Source organism: Pempheris klunzingeri, chromosome 4, assembly GCF_042242105.1.
Source record: "Pempheris klunzingeri isolate RE-2024b chromosome 4, fPemKlu1.hap1, whole genome shotgun sequence".
Classification (NCBI taxonomy): domain Eukaryota; kingdom Metazoa; phylum Chordata; class Actinopteri; order Acropomatiformes; family Pempheridae; genus Pempheris; species Pempheris klunzingeri.
The window spans coordinates 10,523,009-10,542,486 of record NC_092015.1 but is presented as its reverse complement, the minus strand read 5'-3'; the positions used below and the strand labels follow the sequence as shown (position 1 = coordinate 10,542,486).

The following is a 19,478-nucleotide window of genomic DNA, read 5'->3' as shown; positions in this document are numbered from 1 at the left end:
ATATAAAACATCACTGTTCTATTATTATCTTTCATGCTGCTCCAAAATATATGAACACAAGTGCAAGATTTTGATTCACATTAGGGTTCATGTGATGCCACCCAGCGTTTTAGGTCTCTTAGGCAGAATGACATCCACACAGACTTGGCCAGGCAGGTGTTGGGTAATCTTACAGCTGTTGTTGGTTGCTTCTTTTTCTCATGCTACAGAGCCGGTGTGCAGGCAGAGAGGTGATCCTGAGAACCCCCAGCTATCTAAGGATGGAGACATTATGTTGGGGGGAATTTTCTCTTTCCACAACAGCTGGATAGACAGACAGCACACCTACAAGCACAAACCACTGCCACTGCAATGCATCAGGTAAATTATATTTTAAAAATCTACTTAGATTTAAAATATTTAAATAGTAGTACTACTACTACTAATAATAATAATAATAATAAATATCCAATGTGGTGTACTTTAATACAATCAATTTCTTTCATTTACTATGATTTTGTTTATATTTCAAGAAAAAATGGTTTCAGTTTCAACTATTTATAACTATCCATTTGAAGTTTGAATTTCAGAGGGTTCCAGTATGCCCAGGCTATGCTGTTTGCCATAGAGGAGATTAATAACAGTACAGACCTACTGCCTGGAATCTCTCTGGGCTATAACATCTATGATGCCTGTGGCTCCATTGCCAGAGGTGTGAGGGTTGCACTGGCCTTAGCTAATGGTAATGAAGTGATATCTGTACCCTCCGAGGCACCATGTACCAGACATACACAGGCCATTATGGGAGAGACCTCTTCCTCTCCTTGCATGGCTATAGCTACTGTCATCGGACCCTTTAATATTCCACTGGTGGGTGAGATTGGTAACAATGAAATGATATTTGTAAAAAATGATCATTTTTATTCTGTTTATAATTATAATTTCTCCTGCCAGTAAAAGCAAAGGGGAAATTGTAGGGTGCTATGGAAATGCTATGTTTTTTATATTTATCTTGGGACATTTTTTTCTTTTAGATCAGCCACTATGCTACTTGTGCTTGTCTCAGTGATAAAACCAAATACCCATCCTTCCTCAGAACAATACCCAGTGATTACTACCAGAGCAGAGCCCTGGCCCAGTTGGTCAAGCACTTTGGTTGGACTTGGGTTGGAGCTATTAGGACAAATGATGATTATGGAAATAATGGCATGGCCATATTCACAGAAACCGCCCAGCAGCTGGGAATCTGTCTGGAGTACTCTGTGTCTTTCTTTAGAACAGATCCACCAGACAAAATACAAATGATAGTTGACATTATCAAGGCTTCCACTTCAAAGGTGATTGTCACGTTCCTCTTACCCCCTGACATATATGTGCTAGTACAAGCGTTATCTCAACACAACTTGACTGGATACCAGTGGGTTGGCACTGAGGGCTGGATTTTTCATCCCCAAACTGCAGCATCGGATAAGCATCATATTCTGGATGGTGCCATAGGCCTGTCCATCCCCAAAGCACATGTCAGTGGCATGAGAGAATTCATGTTGGATGTGAAGCCGCTCAATTCATCAAGTAATGAAATGTTTACAGAGTTTTGGGAGACATTATTTAACTGTAAGTTCAAGCAGTCAAAGTCATCAGCAGGGAATCAGAGAGAATGTACTGGACATGAAGATCTGACTGGAGTGCAGAACAGCTTCACTGATATGTCGCTCATGCCTATCTTTAACAATGTTTATAAAGGAGTGTATGCTGTGGCCCATGCACTTCATCGTATTCTCAGCTGTGATACAACATGTGACAATAAGGTGAAGCTGGATCCATTTATGGTGAGCTGAACACACATTAGCAACAAAAATGGGTTGCATTTTGAAAACGAGTTGTTGCAGTCTGTCTATTATGCTGTTGAAAAAAAAGTCTACAAACTGGTAATAAGCTACACTGATGCATATCTTCTTAGATTTTACAGCACATTAAAAAGATTCATTTTAAAACAAAGGAAGGAGAAGAGGTTTACTTTGATGAAAATGGAGATCCACCGGCAAAGTATGAAATAATGAACTGGCAGCCAACAGAAAATGGTATTGTGGACTTTGTCACAGTTGGTGTTTATGATGCATCTTTACCTGCAGACCAACAGATGAATCTACTTAAGTCTTTAATTTGGGCACAGAACTCACAACAGGTAAACTACGATGTGATTCTTAAGTTCAGTGGATTTTAATTGTTGTAATTATAAAATGTCTTAATTATTGTAAACGTATCATAGTTAGTAACAGAATCTTGCAATCACAGCAATTTGTCAAAGTGTAAATGCCCATACATTTTTCTAATAGTTGTTTTGTTGATGCAGGTGCCTGTGTCAGTTTGCAGTGAGAAATGTCCCCTAGGAACTCGCAAGGTTCTCCAGAAAGGAAAGCCTGTCTGCTGCTATGACTGTTTAAGATGTGCAGAGGGAGAAATAAGCAACATTACAGGTGTGATGTTTGAAAAAGTATCCTTGAAAAACACACACACACACATATGATGCTTAGTTATTCATGAAAAGTGAATTAATGAATAATTCATCTTAATACTTAATTTTTTTGTTTTAAGATTCATATCTTTGATGATGATAATGTATCTATCATAATGTTATCAATTTACTATCTGGTAATGATGCACTGAAGTGTCCATCTTGTAGGTGTAGAAAAAACACGCATATAAAAAGGAAACAAATTTACTGACTAACACCTTCTTCAATACTATTCTTCAGATTCTATCACCTGTGTGAGATGCCACCCTGAGTTCTGGTCAAATGAAAGAAGAGATGTCTGTGTAAAGAAGGAGGCAGAGTTTCTATCCTATGAAGAGATTATGGGAGCTCTGCTCACTGCAGCCTCCCTGTTTGGAACATGCATGACGGCTGTTGTGGCATTCATTTTCTTCAGATACAGACAGACTCCTATTGTCAGGGCCAACAACTCTGAGCTGAGCTTCCTGCTGCTCTTCTCCTTGACTCTGTGTTTCCTGTGTTCTCTGACCTTCATCGGCCGGCCCTCTGAGTGGTCCTGCATGCTGAGACACACAGCATTCGGCATCACCTTTGTCCTCTGTATCTCTTGTGTTCTGGGGAAAACTATAGTGGTGTTAATGGCCTTCAGGGCCACACTTCCAGGCAGTAATGTGATGAAATGGTTTGGGCCTGTACAGCAGAAACTCAGTGTTCTGGGTTTCACTCTCATACAGGTTATCATTTGTATCCTTTGGTTAACAATTTCTCCCCCTTTTCCTTTTAAGAATTTTAAGGAGTCCAAAGAGAAAATCATCTTAGAGTGTGCTCTGGGCTCAGCGGTAGGCTTTTGGGCTGTACTTGGGTACATAGGACTTCTGGCCATGTTATGTTTTATTCTGGCTTTTCTGGCTCGGAAACTGCCTGATAATTTCAATGAAGCCAAATGTATCACCTTCAGCATGCTGATATTCTGTGCAGTGTGGATCACTTTTATCCCAGCATATGTCAGCTCTCCTGGGAAGTTCAGTGTTGCTGTGGAGATATTTGCTATTCTTGCTTCAAGTTTTGGACTCCTTATTTGTATTTTTATTCCAAAATGTTACATTATTCTACTGAAACCAGAGAAAAATACAAAACAGAATATGCTGGGGAAGGGGGCTACGAAATCATTATGAAAATTAAATGATTATAATGTAATACATAATTATATACGCTGCTCTAAGAAATTAAGGGAACACTCAATCATCACAGCACAACACCAAGTCAGTTAAACTTCAGCGACATCAATCTGTCCAGTTCAGAAGCATAAGCGATTCGGAATTAATTTCACTTGTTTTGGTGCAAATGAACGTGACAACAGGTGCACTGGAGAGAGAACAGCAAGACAACTCCCAAAAAGAGAGTGGTTTTGCAAACAGAGGCCAGAGACAGTTGCTCTCTCATTATCCTTCCTGACTGATTCTTCTCTAGTTTTGCATTTTGCTAGTGTCCTTGTCACTACTGGTAGCATGAGGTGGTAACTGAGGCCATTCAGGTTGCACAGGTAGTCCAGCTCCACCAGGATGTGCTATCGTAAGAACATTTGCTTTGTCTCCCAGCACAGTCTCAAATGAATGGAGGATACCAGGAGACAGGCTGTTACACAAGGAGAGCTGGATAGGGCCATAGAAGGGCATCAACCCAGCAGCAGAACCGGTATCTGCTCCTTTGTACAAGGAACAGGAGGAGCACTGCCAGGGCACTAGAAAGTAATCTCCAGCTACTGGGCTACTGGTGTGCACATTTCTGACCAAACTGTCAGAAGCAGATGCCATGAGGGTGGCGTGAGGGTCCGACGTCCAGAGAGGGCCAGAGAACACCAGAATTGGCAGGTCCGCCATTGTTGCCCTGTTCTCTTCACAGACAAAAACAGGTTCACACTGAGCACATGTGACAGATGTGAAAGAGTCTGGAGATGCCGTGGTAAAAGTTATGCTGCCTGCAACATCATCCAGCATGACTGGTTTGGTGGTGGGTCTGTAATGGGGGAAGCATATCCTTGGAGGGTCGCATAGCCCTCCACATGCTAGCCAATGGTACCCTGACTGCTGTTAGGTACCATTGTCCGACCTTACACTGGTGCAGTGGACCCTGGGTTCCTCCTACAGCAGGACAATGCCCGCCCTCATGTGGCCAGAGTGTGTAGGCAGCTCCTAGATTAAGAAGGCATTGATTCCATGCTCCCCAGACCTGAATCCAATTGAGAACCTCTTTTGAATTTGAATAATTAGTTTTCATCTAAATCATATGTGTGATTTAAGTGTTCCCTTAATTTTTTTGAGCAGTGTATTTAATGTGGTATCTGGTCGTGGTACCACCTAAGTGGTTTTGCCTGCCTAATTACCTTCAGCCGGGAGGGCAGCTAGATGCTTTTAGTAGGGGATGGTGTTCGTGTGTCTTATGGTGTCTGGATGGAAAACAATAAAGGCCACATTGGTGTGTTGCATCTTACCTCTGTTTCCTGCCTCTCTGAGTGGAAACTCAAAGCTACTGCCGGTCAATCCGACAGGCACTATGGTGCAGGACTGGAGGCAGACCAGACGGCAGGAAACCAGGAAGGCAACACCCCGTAGCATGCTAGAATGCAGGGTATACCACTCCTGGGCCGTGTGATTGACAAAACAGGAACCAACCGTGGCAAAAGGAAGCCAGCAGTTGAATCTCTGGAAGACTCAGGAGCTGGGCAGCTGGGAGTGCCGCAGCCTCTTTGGGTGGAGCCACAGGGGTTGCAGAAAGTGAAGAACTGGACTCCTTTGGAGTGCTTGGTCCAGGTGAATTAGGCAATCACAGTGTAGTGGGAATGTGTGTGTGCAGGCAAATTTTGCATTTCCTGATTTTCTTGAACGCACCACCTGAGAATTAGGTCGACTCCTCCCATGGCCCAGCCTCTGATTGAGAGTATTTAAAGCACCTGTGGCATCATGGCTGCCCTTTTTGTCTGCTTGATTGCCACATGGGCTCCTTTGTGACTCTGAATCCCCTGTTTGCCTCGTATGGCTGTTTGGTTGAGGTTTGTGATGCCAAGTTTGTCGGCCTTGGTGTGTAACCAAGACACCGTTGTATTAAGGTTTTTATTGGCTGTTGTTTTGCTTTTGGTTAAACTAGCTTTGCCTTCAGCACTTTGTTTTGCCATTATATCTCTGGTTTGCTTTTATACCTTTGTTTTGCCTTCATAGCTTTGTCTTAGCTTGCTGTGTTAGCATTCATTGTGTATTTTAGACTGAGCTAACTGGATTTGTGCTAATCATCCCACTTTAGTGGAGCTGGTTGCTAGCCAGTGGTGGAGGTTGGGCATTATAGTGTGGTTTGTTGCCTTCACAGGCTGTGGTGTAAGAACACTGGGGCACCTCATCTTACAGTTTGTAGTGGTTGTGATTTGCCGTGAGCTCATGAGTGGTTGGTGGTTTGTGGCATTCTGAGAGCACTTACATAAATGGCCACCTCTCCCCGCTGGCTTCCGTCCACTTTCCTCAATGTGGTATTTTATTACTTTGGAAGTGTTTCTTTTTTTAAATACTTTTATTGTTAAATGGAACTAAATTGATTAATATTGTGCATTTTGATTGGTCCAATTTATTCTGTATTTTTTAGGTTACTTTTTCCACAGGCACTTCCAGAACCTGAAATTCAATTGATTATTCCACTAATTATTCAATAAATGTAACTTCTTAATTTGAACCACGTCTCTGTCTTCTCTCAGTTAACGAACTTGTGTGACCTGTATTTGACTAAGGTGGTGGTTGGATTTAAGGTAATACTTCCTGGGGTGAGAGTCCCCAGGTGGCGTTATCAGTCTTCTCTTCTCTCCTCCTCCCCTTTTGTAAAAAAAAAAAAAAACCCGCCACCACAGGAGACGGCCATACAGCATCCCAAAAAGCAGGGACTCAACTATTTCAGGCAGGCAGGGATAGGACCCCTTAGGACAGGAACCCTGAAGTTCTGGTTCATGTTCAGGGCCAGGTTGAATTTCAGCAGGGGCTGATGAACAATCTGGCTGTGGGATGACTGGGAATGTAAATGGGGGTTCAGGCAGGGCTTTGACAGTGGCTGCCACCTATGGTTCAGGCAAGGGATTGGTCTGGCAGGGTAGCCAACTGGGGTTCAGTTAGGGTGTTGGTGGGGTTTGGCAATTGGGGTCTGGATGGGGGTCAGTGGAGATGGCCACATCTGCTGATCCCCAGCCAGACCTCAGTTCGCTAACTGCTGAGGATCATCTGCCAACAGCTCAGAATCTGGCTTGCTGGAGCAAAAACAGGAGGTCACACCAACTCAATGGGGTCGCTACAGGAATAGGGGTCACCCTACGTGAACAGGGATTGCTGCCATCAGGCAGGAACAGGGGATCACTATAATTCTGGGCAGCTGAGACAGCCAGTGATATTGGGAACCATGATGATCATGCCTTCTAGGCATTTTCACATTTTCCTGTGAAAATTATAAATGCTAATGCAGACAGTAGACCTGATGTGATGCTCACAAGGTTCAATACAACCAGCTGAACTGGCACACTTGCTATTTGAGGCATTTTGTCTCTTCGCACAGGGCAGGATTTTTTTTGTAACTGACACATTTTAGACAATTCCAGAGAATCTGAAAAAGTATCACATACATATTGTTTAGCCTATATATTTGAGACACTAATGTGAAGATATGTTATTTCTTTCTGTCTTACACCACCCCAGCCCATCTCTGATGCTCTTTGATGTTACAACCTTTTCAACCTTCAACTTTTTTTTTTCAAATTTCTTTTTTCATTCACTTTTGCTTATCCAAATTCACTTATTTAGCAAAAGAGATATTTCTCAATAGATTTGATTAATCTTCATAAGATGATTATGTTGTGCTTACAACTTGTTGCACTGCTATACATTAATAGAAAAGAGGGGAATCTTTTGTACAACACTGAATATTCTTATCCGATAAAGCATATACACTTATGATAGTGACGTAACTGAAAAGACAAGGGCCCAAAACAGTTTTTTCTGTTTGGGTGCCTCCCTCATCTCACCCCACATTGTACGCCCATAGAGATAAAACCAAACTGTATAAATACCAGTGCAAACTAGTGATTTAATTTAAGACCCATGTGATGCCACCCAGAGGTTTTGCTTTCTTAGACAGTATGACATCCACACACATGTGGCTAGAGAAGGGTTGGGCACTCATCCAGCTCTTGTTGATGGTGTCTGTCTCTCAGGCTGAGGACCTGGTGTGCAGGCGGAGAGGGGATCCTGAGAACCCCCAGCTATCTAAGGATGGAGACATCATGCTGGGGGGAATCTTCTCTTTCCACAGCAGCTGGAACGACAGACAGGATGATTTCATGCACCAACCACTGCCACTACAATGCATCAGGTAAATCACACCATCAAAATCTATGTAGAATTAATAAAAAAAAAAAAAGCATAGAAACAAAACGGGTAAAAAAAAAAAAAACACTTCCAAACTGACTAGAAAATGAGAAATAAGGTATGTTGTGTGTATTACAGAAAAAATCATCGGTGGTTAAAACTCTATTTGAAACTGTCTGCATCAAGTTTGAATTTCAGAGGGTTCCAGTATGCCCAGGCTATGCTGTTTGCCATAGAGGAGATTAATAACAGCACAGACCTACTGCCTGGAATCTCTCTGGGCTATAAGATATATGATGTTTGTGGCTCCATTGCCAGAAGTGTGAGGGTTGCACTGGCCTTAGCTAATGGTAATGAAGTGATATCTGTACCCTCTGAAGCACCATGTACCAGACCTGCCCAAGTGCAGGCCATTATGGGAGAGACCTCTTCCTCTCCTTGCATGGCTGTAGCTACTGTCATTGGATCATTTCACATCCCACTGGTGGGTGAGATTGGTAAAAATTAAACTGTATTTGTAAAAAAATATTTTTTTGTAATTTGTTCAGCTAATCATATCCTAATAGATTTTTTTTCTTTTAGATCAGCCACTTTGCTACATGTGCTTGTCTCAGTGATAAAACCAAATACCCATCCTTCCTCAGAACAATACCCAGTGATTACTACCAGAGCAGAGCCCTGGCCCAGTTGGTCAAGCACTTTGGTTGGACTTGGGTTGGAGCTATTAGGACAAATGATGATTATGGCAATAATGGCATGGCCATATTCACAGAAACCGCCCAGCAGCTGGGAATCTGTCTGGAGTACTCTGTGTCTTTCTTTAGAACAGATCCACCAGACAAATTACAAATGATAGTTGACATTATCAAGGCTTCCACTTCAAAGGTCATTGTTACTTTCCTCTCCCACATGGATATTGATCTGCTAATACATGAGTTGTCTCACCACAATTTGACTGGGTACCAGTGGGTTGGCACCGAGGCCTGGATATCTGATTCCCAAACTGCAGCCATGGATAGACATCATATTCTGGATGGTGCCATAGGCCTGTCCATCCCCAAAGCACATGTCGGTGGCATGAGAGAATTCATTTTGAATGTGAACCTACTAAATTCGTCTAGTAATGAAATGTTTACAGAATTTTGGGAGACATTATTTAACTGTAAGTTCAAGCAGTCAAAGTCATCAGCAGGGAATCAGAGAGAATGTACTGGACATGAAGATCTGACTGGAGTGCAGAACAGCTTCACTGATATGTCGCTCATGCCTATCTTTAACAATGTTTATAAAGGAGTGTATGCTGTGGCCCATGCACTTCATCGTATTCTCAGCTGTAATAAAACATGTGACAATAAGGTGAAGCTGGATCCATTTACGGTGAGTTGAACACCAAAGACATAAATCACAGATTTTACACCAAGATAAATTAACCAAGAAAATGTTACATTTTGAAAAATACGTTGTTGCAGTCTATCATGTTGAGATATGTCTACAAACTGTATAATAATCTACACTGATGCATATCTTCTTAGATTTTACAGCAAATGAAAAGAATTCAGTTCAAAACAAAGGAAGGAGAAGAGGTTTACTTTGATGAGAATGGAGATCCAGCAGCAAAATATGAAATTATAAACTGGCAGCCAGGAGAAAATGGCACTGTGGAATTTGTCACAGTTGGTCTTTTTGATGCATCTTTACCTGCAGACCAACAGATGAATCTGCAGAATGAGTCTTTGATTTGGGCACAGAAATCACAACAGGTAAACTACCATGTGATCATTATTGTAATTTACTCTATTCAAAAATGTTATCTACCGTATATGTTACAAGTTATTGTTACTGTATAACAATGTTTGGTTTTCATGATTCATAATTATAGAACCTTGCAAAGATGACACCTTGTCAAATTTAATGTCTGTACATTTTTCTCATTGTCACTTTGTTGATGCAGGTGCCTGTGTCAGTTTGCAGTGAGAAATGTCCACCAGGAACTCGCAAGGTTCTCCAGAAAGGAAAGCCTGTCTGCTGCTATGACTGTTTAAGATGTGCAGAGGGAGAAATAAGCAACATTACAGGTGTAGTAATATCTAATTCACGATAAAACAATTTGACAATTTCAAATGACATCTAAAAAAAATTGTTTTGCAATCTGATTCCAAAGGTTCTTGGATGATTTTGTACTAAACATGATTTTGATTTTGTAGCAAACCGTATATTAATATCATTACACTAAAAATCAACATTTCAAACATCAGATATACTTAGCAAATACTGATACATCATTCTCAAATCAGCTACATTAATATTTGCAAAGTCATGGAAATGCATATCAAATTTAAAGCCAATGTGAAAAATGTATGAACTCAATCCAATTAATTGTTTATATAAAAATGAAACTTCCATTGTCGGACATCCACGGAGGGAGAATGGAGGGATTATGACATGCATGCTACTATGTTGCAAGCATGGCAGCCTAATGCTGATCATGAGAAGATGAAAAGTATGGTGTGAGGATTTAGAAATATATTTCATAATATATTGTATGCCAATATTAAATCAATTCAGTGCAGTGGGTTAAAAAACATCTTCCCTTCAGGTATAAATCATGTCCACAGCTGCTCCTTCATGTTAAGATATGACATTGCTACATTGACATGGCCCTGTATAAACAGTAGAAAATGGATTAATGGATGGATTTCTCTGAGAATGCATGACTTGAAAAACAAATCAGTATTATACCTTTCAAGAAACAATATATATAATACTTGGTTAGTAAAAAATGAAACAATTGAAGAAAAAAAAAATTAATAACCCCTCTTTATATTATGTCTTGTACAACAGTGTCCAGTCATCCTTTTATTAATGGATAATTATTTAGTGTCTGTCTTGTTTTTATAGAAAACAAATAATACAGTCAAACAAATAAGACAAAGGTTCTAAGTTTAACACCTTCTTCAATACTATTCTTCAGATTCTATCACCTGTGTGAGATGCCACCCTGAGTTCTGGTCAAATGAGAGAAGAGATGTCTGTGTAAAGAAGGAGGCAGAGTTTCTGTCCTATGAAGAGATTATGGGAGCTCTGCTCACTGCAGCCTCCCTGTTTGGAACATGCATGACTGCTGTTGTGGCATTCATTTTCTTCAGATACAGACAGACTCCTATTGTCAGGGCCAACAACTCTGAGCTGAGCTTCCTGCTGCTCTTCTCCTTGACTCTGTGTTTCCTGTGTTCTCTGACCTTCATCGGCCGGCCCTCTGAGTGGTCCTGCATGCTGAGACACACAGCATTCGGCATCACCTTTGTCCTCTGTATCTCTTGTGTTCTGGGGAAAACTATAGTGGTGTTAATGGCCTTCAGGGCCACACTTCCAGGCAGTAATGTGATGAAATGGTTTGGTCCTGCACAGCAGAAACTCAGTGTTCTGGGTTTCACTCTCATACAAGTTGTCATATGTATCCTTTGGTTAACAATTTCTCCTCCTTTTTCTTTTAAGAATTTTAAGGAGTCCAAAGAGAAAATCATCTTAGAGTGTGCTCTGGGCTCAGCGGTAGGCTTTTGGGCTGTACTTGGGTACATAGGACTTCTGGCCATGTTATGTTTTATTCTTGCTTTTCTGGCTCGGAAACTGCCTGATAATTTCAATGAAGCCAAATTTATCACCTTCAGCATGCTGATATTCTGCGCAGTGTGGATCACTTTTATCCCAGCATATGTCAGCTCTCCTGGGAAGTTTAGTGTTGCTGTGGAGATATTTGCTATTCTTGCATCAAGTTTTGGACTCCTTATTTGTATTTTTATTCCAAAATGTTACATCATTCTACTGAAACCAGAGAAAAATACAAAAAAGAATATGATGGGGAAGAGGGCACCAAAATCATTGTGAAAACTTGCAGCGATATTGTAACAAAGCCATTTTGGTCATCTTTTGATATTTTTCATTATGTATGTGTGTATGTTGCCGTTTCTTTGTGGACCTTAAAGTCATAACCCCCACCGTAGCCAACATATCAATATAAACCCAGAGCATTGAACTTGCAATCTATTTCAGCCAAGAGGGACACTCCTTGAATGCTACTCAGCTTCGATGCTGAGAAGCATTTGATATGGTCATCTGCACCTTTTTGGAACAGACTCTAAGATATATTGGCTTTAATGCTACATTTGTTGAGTGGATTCAAATATGTTATAAAACCCTTGGATGTAGAGGTAGGGCAAATAGACATTGCTCAGATGGAACATGCCAGGGAGAAACTTTATTACTTTCCTTGTTCACACTCGGCACTAAATCAATGGCTGAATTTACAAAAACTGATCCCCCCCTTACAGGGAATATTTGTTGAAGGAAATGGTTAACACAAAGTAGCACCTTTTGTAGATGATATATTATTATTCTTTGAAAACCGCAATACCCCAATCCTTGCCCTCTGCATAGCCTTAGCAAGTGTAGTGGAACATCAGGGTGTAAGGTCAACCCAAACAAATTTGAAGCCATGATGGTAGGCGAGGACATCCAATCACAATTAAATGACATGAGGTCTGTACTACGAACTAAGCTCACAATACCCAGAGTTTCTTTTTCTTCTGGCTTCATAAACCCTAACAAATCCAATCAGGATATGTGCTCACATGATGGTGGTTATCAACGAAGTCAGCCAAGGGATTCCCAATCTAGTTATGAATGCATTTACACAAAAGCATATTGCAGTATATGACCAATCACAAGCAGTGACAAGTGTACTGGCAGCAGGGTGGCATATTTCACAAAAAAAGAATTAACTATCATATTAGAAAAATACAAATAATTTAAACAAATAATTTAGGCAAAAGCCTCTGTTGTAGGATGGTATTAATAAACACAGCACAATGCAGGGTAGTCATTGAGAATGAATATTCTAAGATTACTTTTTTGTATCAAGCCCTTCATGTTCGAGTAGCACAATTCCCAATAAAATTGTTAAACTAATGATAGTATGTATCTGGCAAAACAAGAGCCCAACAATCGGATTGATGTCAGTGAAAGAAAAAGGAGGTCTGGGTTTACCTAACCTAAAATTTTACTACAAGGCAGACCAGCTCCGAGCAGTGCTGGAAAGGGTTGTCTAAGGTTTCAGAGACTGAATGGGTTTCTGTTGACCAGAATACCTTACCAAGAATATCACTACCTACTCTCTCATTTCTTAGTCAATAGTCTTAGAAATAAATGAATGAACTGTCAGTTTTCACCATAATTTAAAAAAATGTGTCTTTTCTGAAAAGCTTCAGGAGGCTTACTGCTTTGTTTTTGAAGTACACATCAACAAAAATGGTAGATTCATGGTGTCCAAGGTGTTGAAAGGTGTGCTCAATATGTTTCCTGACTGCTAAAATAATAGTCCCCATCCTGATGAAAATGCCTACGGTGCATGCATAAGCACAAACACACGTGTGTGGATGAATGTGCAGTACACATTTACGGTTTGGTGGATTGAAAAGCTATAACTCTGTCAAGGGAGGAATTTCTTTCTTCCAATATAAAATATTGGCTGGGCTGAATACAATTAACCAACTGCTTCATGCCAATATATTTAGATGTTATTCACAACTCCAACACAAGTTTGACACTCCCTCGAATGCCCTATATAGATATCTTTAAGTCAGAAAATACAGAGAATGCAGACTTTGACAATGATGAATGAGGACCAACCAATAAAGAAATCGATTGTATATATCTGCTTGAAAAAAAAAATCATCTAAAAAAAAACAACAACAAATAACCGAAGGAGAAAATGCTTGACATGTCAGCTAGCACACTACATATTAAAGAACAATGGAAACTGGAGCTGAGCAGTTATGATGGAATAGATGACTTTCCAGTTACAACTAAAAACAAAAGTCTTAATCTTACTTAGGAATCTTGTGTATTTTTTAGATACAAATGTCTGTAGTATATATTGTATATTGTTAGACATGTATGTGCTTACCCTTTATGGTGTCTTTTCATGTATATAAAGTGAAAACTAATCTCAAGGTGTTTTTGTTGAGTTCTATCAATTGCGTGTTAATATGTGTCAATTAAGGTAAAACAAAAAGGAAATGGGGATTCAAAATTACTTTCTCACTTCCAGAGGGAGGAAACAAAAGTTGTGCACTGCTGGTTTAAAATGTAATTATCAATTGAAGTAGAATTTGTCCTTCATAATGCTATTGGTTAACTTGGTTAACAAACCTTTTGTAAAGCACAGTAGAATATTAAAATCTGCTAACATTCACTGTTAAGACATAAACAAATTGGCTTAGGCCCAAAACTCTTTTTCTGTTTTCCCTGTTTCACTCGTCTCGCCCCATCTTGTAGGTCCACAGAGAGAAAACATCACTGTTCAATATTATTTTGATGCTGCTTCAAAATGTATAAATATCAGTGCAAGCTCTGGTTTACATTAAGGTACATGTGATGCTATCTAGTGAATTTGCTCTCTTAGACAGCATGACATCTGCACAGAGGTGGCCAGAGAGGGGTTGGGCACTCTTACAGTTGATGTTGGTGCTGTCTTTCTCGCAGGCTGAGGAGCCGGTGTGCATTCGAAGAGGGGATCCCCAGAATTCCCAGATATCCAAGGATGGGGACATTATTCTGGGGGGAATGTTCTCTTTACACAGCAGCTGGAAAAACAGACGGGATACCTACATGCACCAACCACTGCCGCTGCAGTGTACCAGGTAAACTAAATGACAAAAATCTATTCAGATTTGAAATATATCTAAGACAGTATGGTTATAAAGAACAGAGATGATCAAATTTAGCAATAAAATCAGAAAGATTCTAAGTTTTGTGTATTCATATCACCAAATGGTTTCACTAAATATGCTATTGTTTCTATCTAAAGGATAATGTGGCTGCAATTTCACCTATTTGTAACTGTCTGCATCAAGTTTGAATTTCAGAGGGTTCCAGTATGCCCAGGCTATGCTGTTTGCCATAGAGGAGATTAATAACAGCACAGACCTACTGCCTGGAATCTCTTTGGGCTATAAGATATATGATGTCTGTGGCTCCATTGCCAGAAGTGTGAGGGTTGCACTGGCCTTAGCTAATGGTAATGAAGTGATATCTGTACCCTCTAATGCACCATGTACCAGACCTGCCCAAGTGCAGGCCATTATGGGAGAGACCTCTTCCTCTCCTTGCATGGCTATATCTACTGTCATCGGACCCTTTCATATCCCAGTGGTGGGTGAGATTGGTAAAAATTAAACTGTATTTGTAAAAAAAATTTTTTTCTAATTCGTTCAGCTAATCATTTTTTTAAAATGTTGTAAATGTTTTATATTTTGCATCTTTATCTTAGGATATAATTTTTTTGTCCTTTTAGATCAGCCACTATGCTACGTGTGCTTGTCTCAGTGATAAAACCAAGTACCCATCCTTCCTCAGAACAATACCCAGTGATTACTACCAGAGCAGAGCCCTGGCCCAGTTGGTCAAGCACTTTGGTTGGACTTGGGTTGGAGCTATTAGAACAAATGATGATTATGGAAATAATGGCATGGCCATATTCACAGAAACAGCCCAGCAGCTGGGAATCTGTCTGGAGTACTCTGTGTCTTTCTTTAGAACAGATCCACCAGACAAAATACAAATGATAGTTGACATTATCAAAACTTCCACTTCAAAGGTGATCGTTGCTTTCCTCTCCCACATGGATATTGATCTGCTAATAGACAAGTTATCTCGCCACAACTTGACTGGGCACCAGTGGGTAGGCTCTGAGGGCTGGATCTTTGATTCTCAAACTGCAGCATCAGATAAGCATCATATTCTGGATGGTGCCATAGGCCTGTCCATCCCCAAAGCACATGTCAGTGGCATGAAAGAGTTCATGTTGGATGTGAAACCGCTCAATTCATCAAGTAATGAAATGTTTACAGAGTTTTGGGAGACATTATTTAACTGTAAGTTCAAGCAGTCAAAGTCATCAGCAGGGAAGCAGAGAGAATGTACTGGACATGAAGATCTGACTGGAGTGCAGAACAGCTTCACTGATATGTCGCTCATGCCTATCTTTAACAATGTTTATAAAGGAGTGTATGCTGTGGCCCATGCACTTCATCGTATTCTCAGCTGTAATACAACATGTGACAATAAGGTGAAGCTGGATCCATTTATGGTGAGTTGAAGTCCAAGTACTTAAATTATAGTTCTTACTCAAGCCACATTAAGTTAATGCAGTCTTTCTTTCATGCTTCCCATAAAATGTTTTTCAGATAATGTTTTACATTTAAGCATATCTTCTTAGATTTTACAGCACATCAGGAAGATTAATTTCAAAACTAAGGAAGGAGAGGAGGTTTACTTTAATGAGAATGGAGATCCAGCAGCAAAATATGAAATTATAAACTGGCAGCCAACAGAAAATGGTATTGTGGACTTTGTCACAGTCGGTCTTTATGATGCATCTTTACCTGCAGACCAACAGCTGAATCTGCAAAATAAGTCTTTAATTTGGGCAAAAAACTCACAACAGGTAAACCACCATGTGTCCAGTTGCTAATGACAGTCTATTTTAATTGTTATAGTTGTATGAGTTATTAGTTAGTTACTCTATCATAATGTTTGGATTCTAAATGAATAATATATGTTTGCAAAGGCAACACATTGTGAAAGTGAATGCCCCATTTTTTTTCTCATTGTCACTTTGTTGGCGCAGGTGCCGTCATCAGTTTGCAGTGAGAAATGTCCCCCAGGAACTCACAAGGTTCTCCAGAAAGGAAAGCCTGTCTGCTGCTATGACTGTTTAAGATGTGCAGAGGGAGAAATAAGCAACATTACAGGTATATGCACATGTACAATAATATTCAGTACAAGACAAAACTAAAGCGTAAAAGCTGTCATGTTCATATGCCAATTTCAATAAAGCCCTTCTAGCATGCCACAAACCAATATCAGTGTATCAATAAATAATACTTCAAACATCAAATATACTAAAGAAAAACTGATACATAAGTCTGAAATCATCTACAAATATGTATGCACAATCTTGGAAATGCATATCAAGGTTAATGCCCTCGTGAAATATGTACGTAACTTAAGTGTATTTAGAATTATGCCATTTTTGTTTATAGAAACATGAGAAACTCTCGGACACTAAATAAAGTGTCAAGATAAATATCTGAAGCTATGTAAAAACGTGATTCATGCATGCATGCAGATTCAGATGATTTTGGAGTCAACCCACACATCACTACAGCATTTACAATCGTTTTACAGTTTCAGATTGTGGCTGAAATATAATTCTGAGTACTCGATCAATCTGAAATGTTCAGCGATGCAGACTCCATCTCCAAAGTTCCTGTATTTCAGATGCAGGAAGTACTATATCCCAAGTAGGGACTTTCTAGGGGATAAGATAATGTTCCTGGAACTAGATTTAGACTTTGGTATCTGTGGTGGAAACAGGTTTCTCCAAAGGTTCCAGAAGAAAGTTCCAGCAGTGGAAATTCTGCTCGATTGAGCAAATCTTGCTTCAATGTTTTCTTTCAGATTCTATCACCTGTGTGAGATGCCACCCTGAGTTCTGGTCAAATGAGAGAAGAGATGTCTGCGTAAAGAAGGAGGCAGAGTTTCTGTCCTATGAAGAGATTATGGGAGCTCTGCTCACTGCAGCCTCCCTGTTTGGAACATGCATGACGGCTGTTGTGGCATTCATTTTCTTCAGATACAGACAGACTCCTATTGTCAAGGCCAACAACTCTGAGCTGAGCTTCCTGCTGCTCTTCTCCTTGACTCTGTGTTTCCTGTGTTCTCTGACCTTCATCGGCCGGCCCTCTGAGTGGTCCTGCATGCTGAGACACACAGCATTCGGCATCACCTTTGTCCTCTGTATCTCTTGTGTTCTGGGGAAAACTATAGTGGTGTTAATGGCCTTCAGGGCCACACTTCCAGGCAGTAATGTGATGAAATGGTTTGGGCCTGCACAGCAGAAACTCAGTGTTCTGGGTTTCACTCTCATACAAGTTATCATATGTATCCTTTGGTTAACAATTTCTCCTCCTTTTCCCTTTAAGAATTTTAAGGAATTCAAGGACAAAATCATCTTAGAGTGTGCTCTGGGCTCAGCGGTAGGCTTTTGGGCTGTACTTGGGTACATAGGACTTCTGGCCATGTTATGTTTTATTCTTGCTTTTCTGGCTCGGAAACTGCCTGATAATTTCAATGAAGCCAAATTTATCACCTTTAGCATGCTGATATTCTGTGCAGTGTGGATCACTTTTATCCCAGCATATGTCAGCTCTCCTGGGAAGTTCAGTGTTGCTGTGGAGATATTTGCTATTCTTGCATCAAGTTTTGGACTCCTTATTTGTATTTTTATTCCAAAATGTTACATTATTTTACTGAAACCAGAGACAAATACAAAACAGAATATGATGGGGAAGGGGGCTACGAAATCATTCTGAACACTTAAAAAATATTGTGGTAAAGACATATAGGTACTTATGTAGGTTTTTACATAAACTCTTGATCAGACTTTCAAGTAGACATATATCCTCATTTGACTTGAACTGTACTACTCTAAAATTTTTGCTATGTGTAATTTCATTTGTGACATAAAATTGAGATGACAGCATTTTGCACAATGTAATAAATATTTTTTGAGCTCAAACAAAATCACAAGCCAAATACCCAGTTTCACAGTGATTTTATAGCATTTAATACAGTTCATAATATTTCTGATGAAACAATTAAACCCTCAGTTTCACACAGAGCAAAACATCTTTGACTCAACATTGTTGGTGTTCTTTGGCCTTCTAATGCATGACTTTAAAGGTCCCATGTTATACAAAATGCACTTTTTAATGTCTTTTCAAGAGACAGTCCATCTGCTCCATCTTTCAGTAAATGTGTGTGACAGCACGCAGTTAGATTTGGCTCCCCTTATGATGTCAGAAGAGAGAAAGGCACAGCTTTTGCTGAGTCTGCTCCTCTTTTTTTTTGAAAATGTGTGTGCCGAGTGCAAGGCTCAGCACTCAGCACACATGGCCAATGCAAAATGTTACTGGCCACAACTTGATTGCTTGGAGTCGTCTTCACAGGCTGCAGACAACAGGATGTATTCTACAAAACAAATCTCAAAACCCAGTGAATGCTGCCTGCAAATATAAGTTGGTAGCGACCAAAACAGAGCGTGAATAAAAGGAGAGGGAATATTACACTTACATTCATCAGGTGAACAAAAACACAACCCCAAATGAATGCAAATATTGCTTTGTGTATGTTTGATGTTTGAGATGATAAATGTAATGGCTTACAGTGTATCCTATCAGCACTACAATATTGTGTTTACAACTTGTTACACTGGCCCCTGAAATAAAATGGAAAAAAATGACTCAATTAATACAGTTTTAACACATGCTTTATTTTTAATATTAAACTTGCAAGGACTATGAATTAAAGTGCTTCAATAATGTTAAAATACCTTTTGAAAAGCATTTATACAACACAATATTAAATTAATAGTCTCATCTAATAACATCACCAGTTAACATAGGGTATAGTTAAAATAGGGTATGGCCCCTCCTTTCTATCAACTTACCCTACAGGTCCCTGGAGATCAAACATAACTGTTCAAATATTATTTT

The 19,478-nt window shown here is 39.9% G+C and overlaps 2 protein-coding genes across 2 annotated transcripts; both read left to right on the top strand.

The window, feature by feature from the left end:
* The first annotated feature begins 181 nt into the window (after positions 1 to 181).
* On the top strand, positions 182 to 11,748 carry LOC139200142 (vomeronasal type-2 receptor 1-like). The gene is made up of 12 exons (XM_070829377.1): positions 182 to 360; positions 558 to 849; positions 1,014 to 1,808; positions 1,940 to 2,164; positions 2,333 to 2,456; positions 2,735 to 3,641; positions 7,613 to 7,867; positions 8,050 to 8,347; positions 8,446 to 9,240; positions 9,396 to 9,623; positions 9,815 to 9,938; positions 10,835 to 11,748. The coding sequence occupies exons 1-12, from the start codon at positions 272 to 274 to the stop codon at positions 11,746 to 11,748; spliced, it is 5,046 nt and encodes a 1,681-aa protein (XP_070685478.1). The 5' UTR covers positions 182 to 271.
* Positions 11,749 to 14,370: 2,622 nt separating this feature from the next.
* Positions 14,371 to 18,296, top strand: LOC139199830 (extracellular calcium-sensing receptor-like). Its single transcript, XM_070829004.1, has 6 exons — positions 14,371 to 14,561; positions 14,775 to 15,072; positions 15,215 to 16,009; positions 16,139 to 16,366; positions 16,550 to 16,673; positions 17,383 to 18,296. Exons 1-6 carry the CDS (start codon positions 14,380 to 14,382, stop codon positions 18,294 to 18,296), a joined length of 2,541 nt encoding a protein of 846 aa, XP_070685105.1. The 5' UTR covers positions 14,371 to 14,379.
* Positions 18,297 to 19,478: the final 1,182 nt, after the last annotated feature.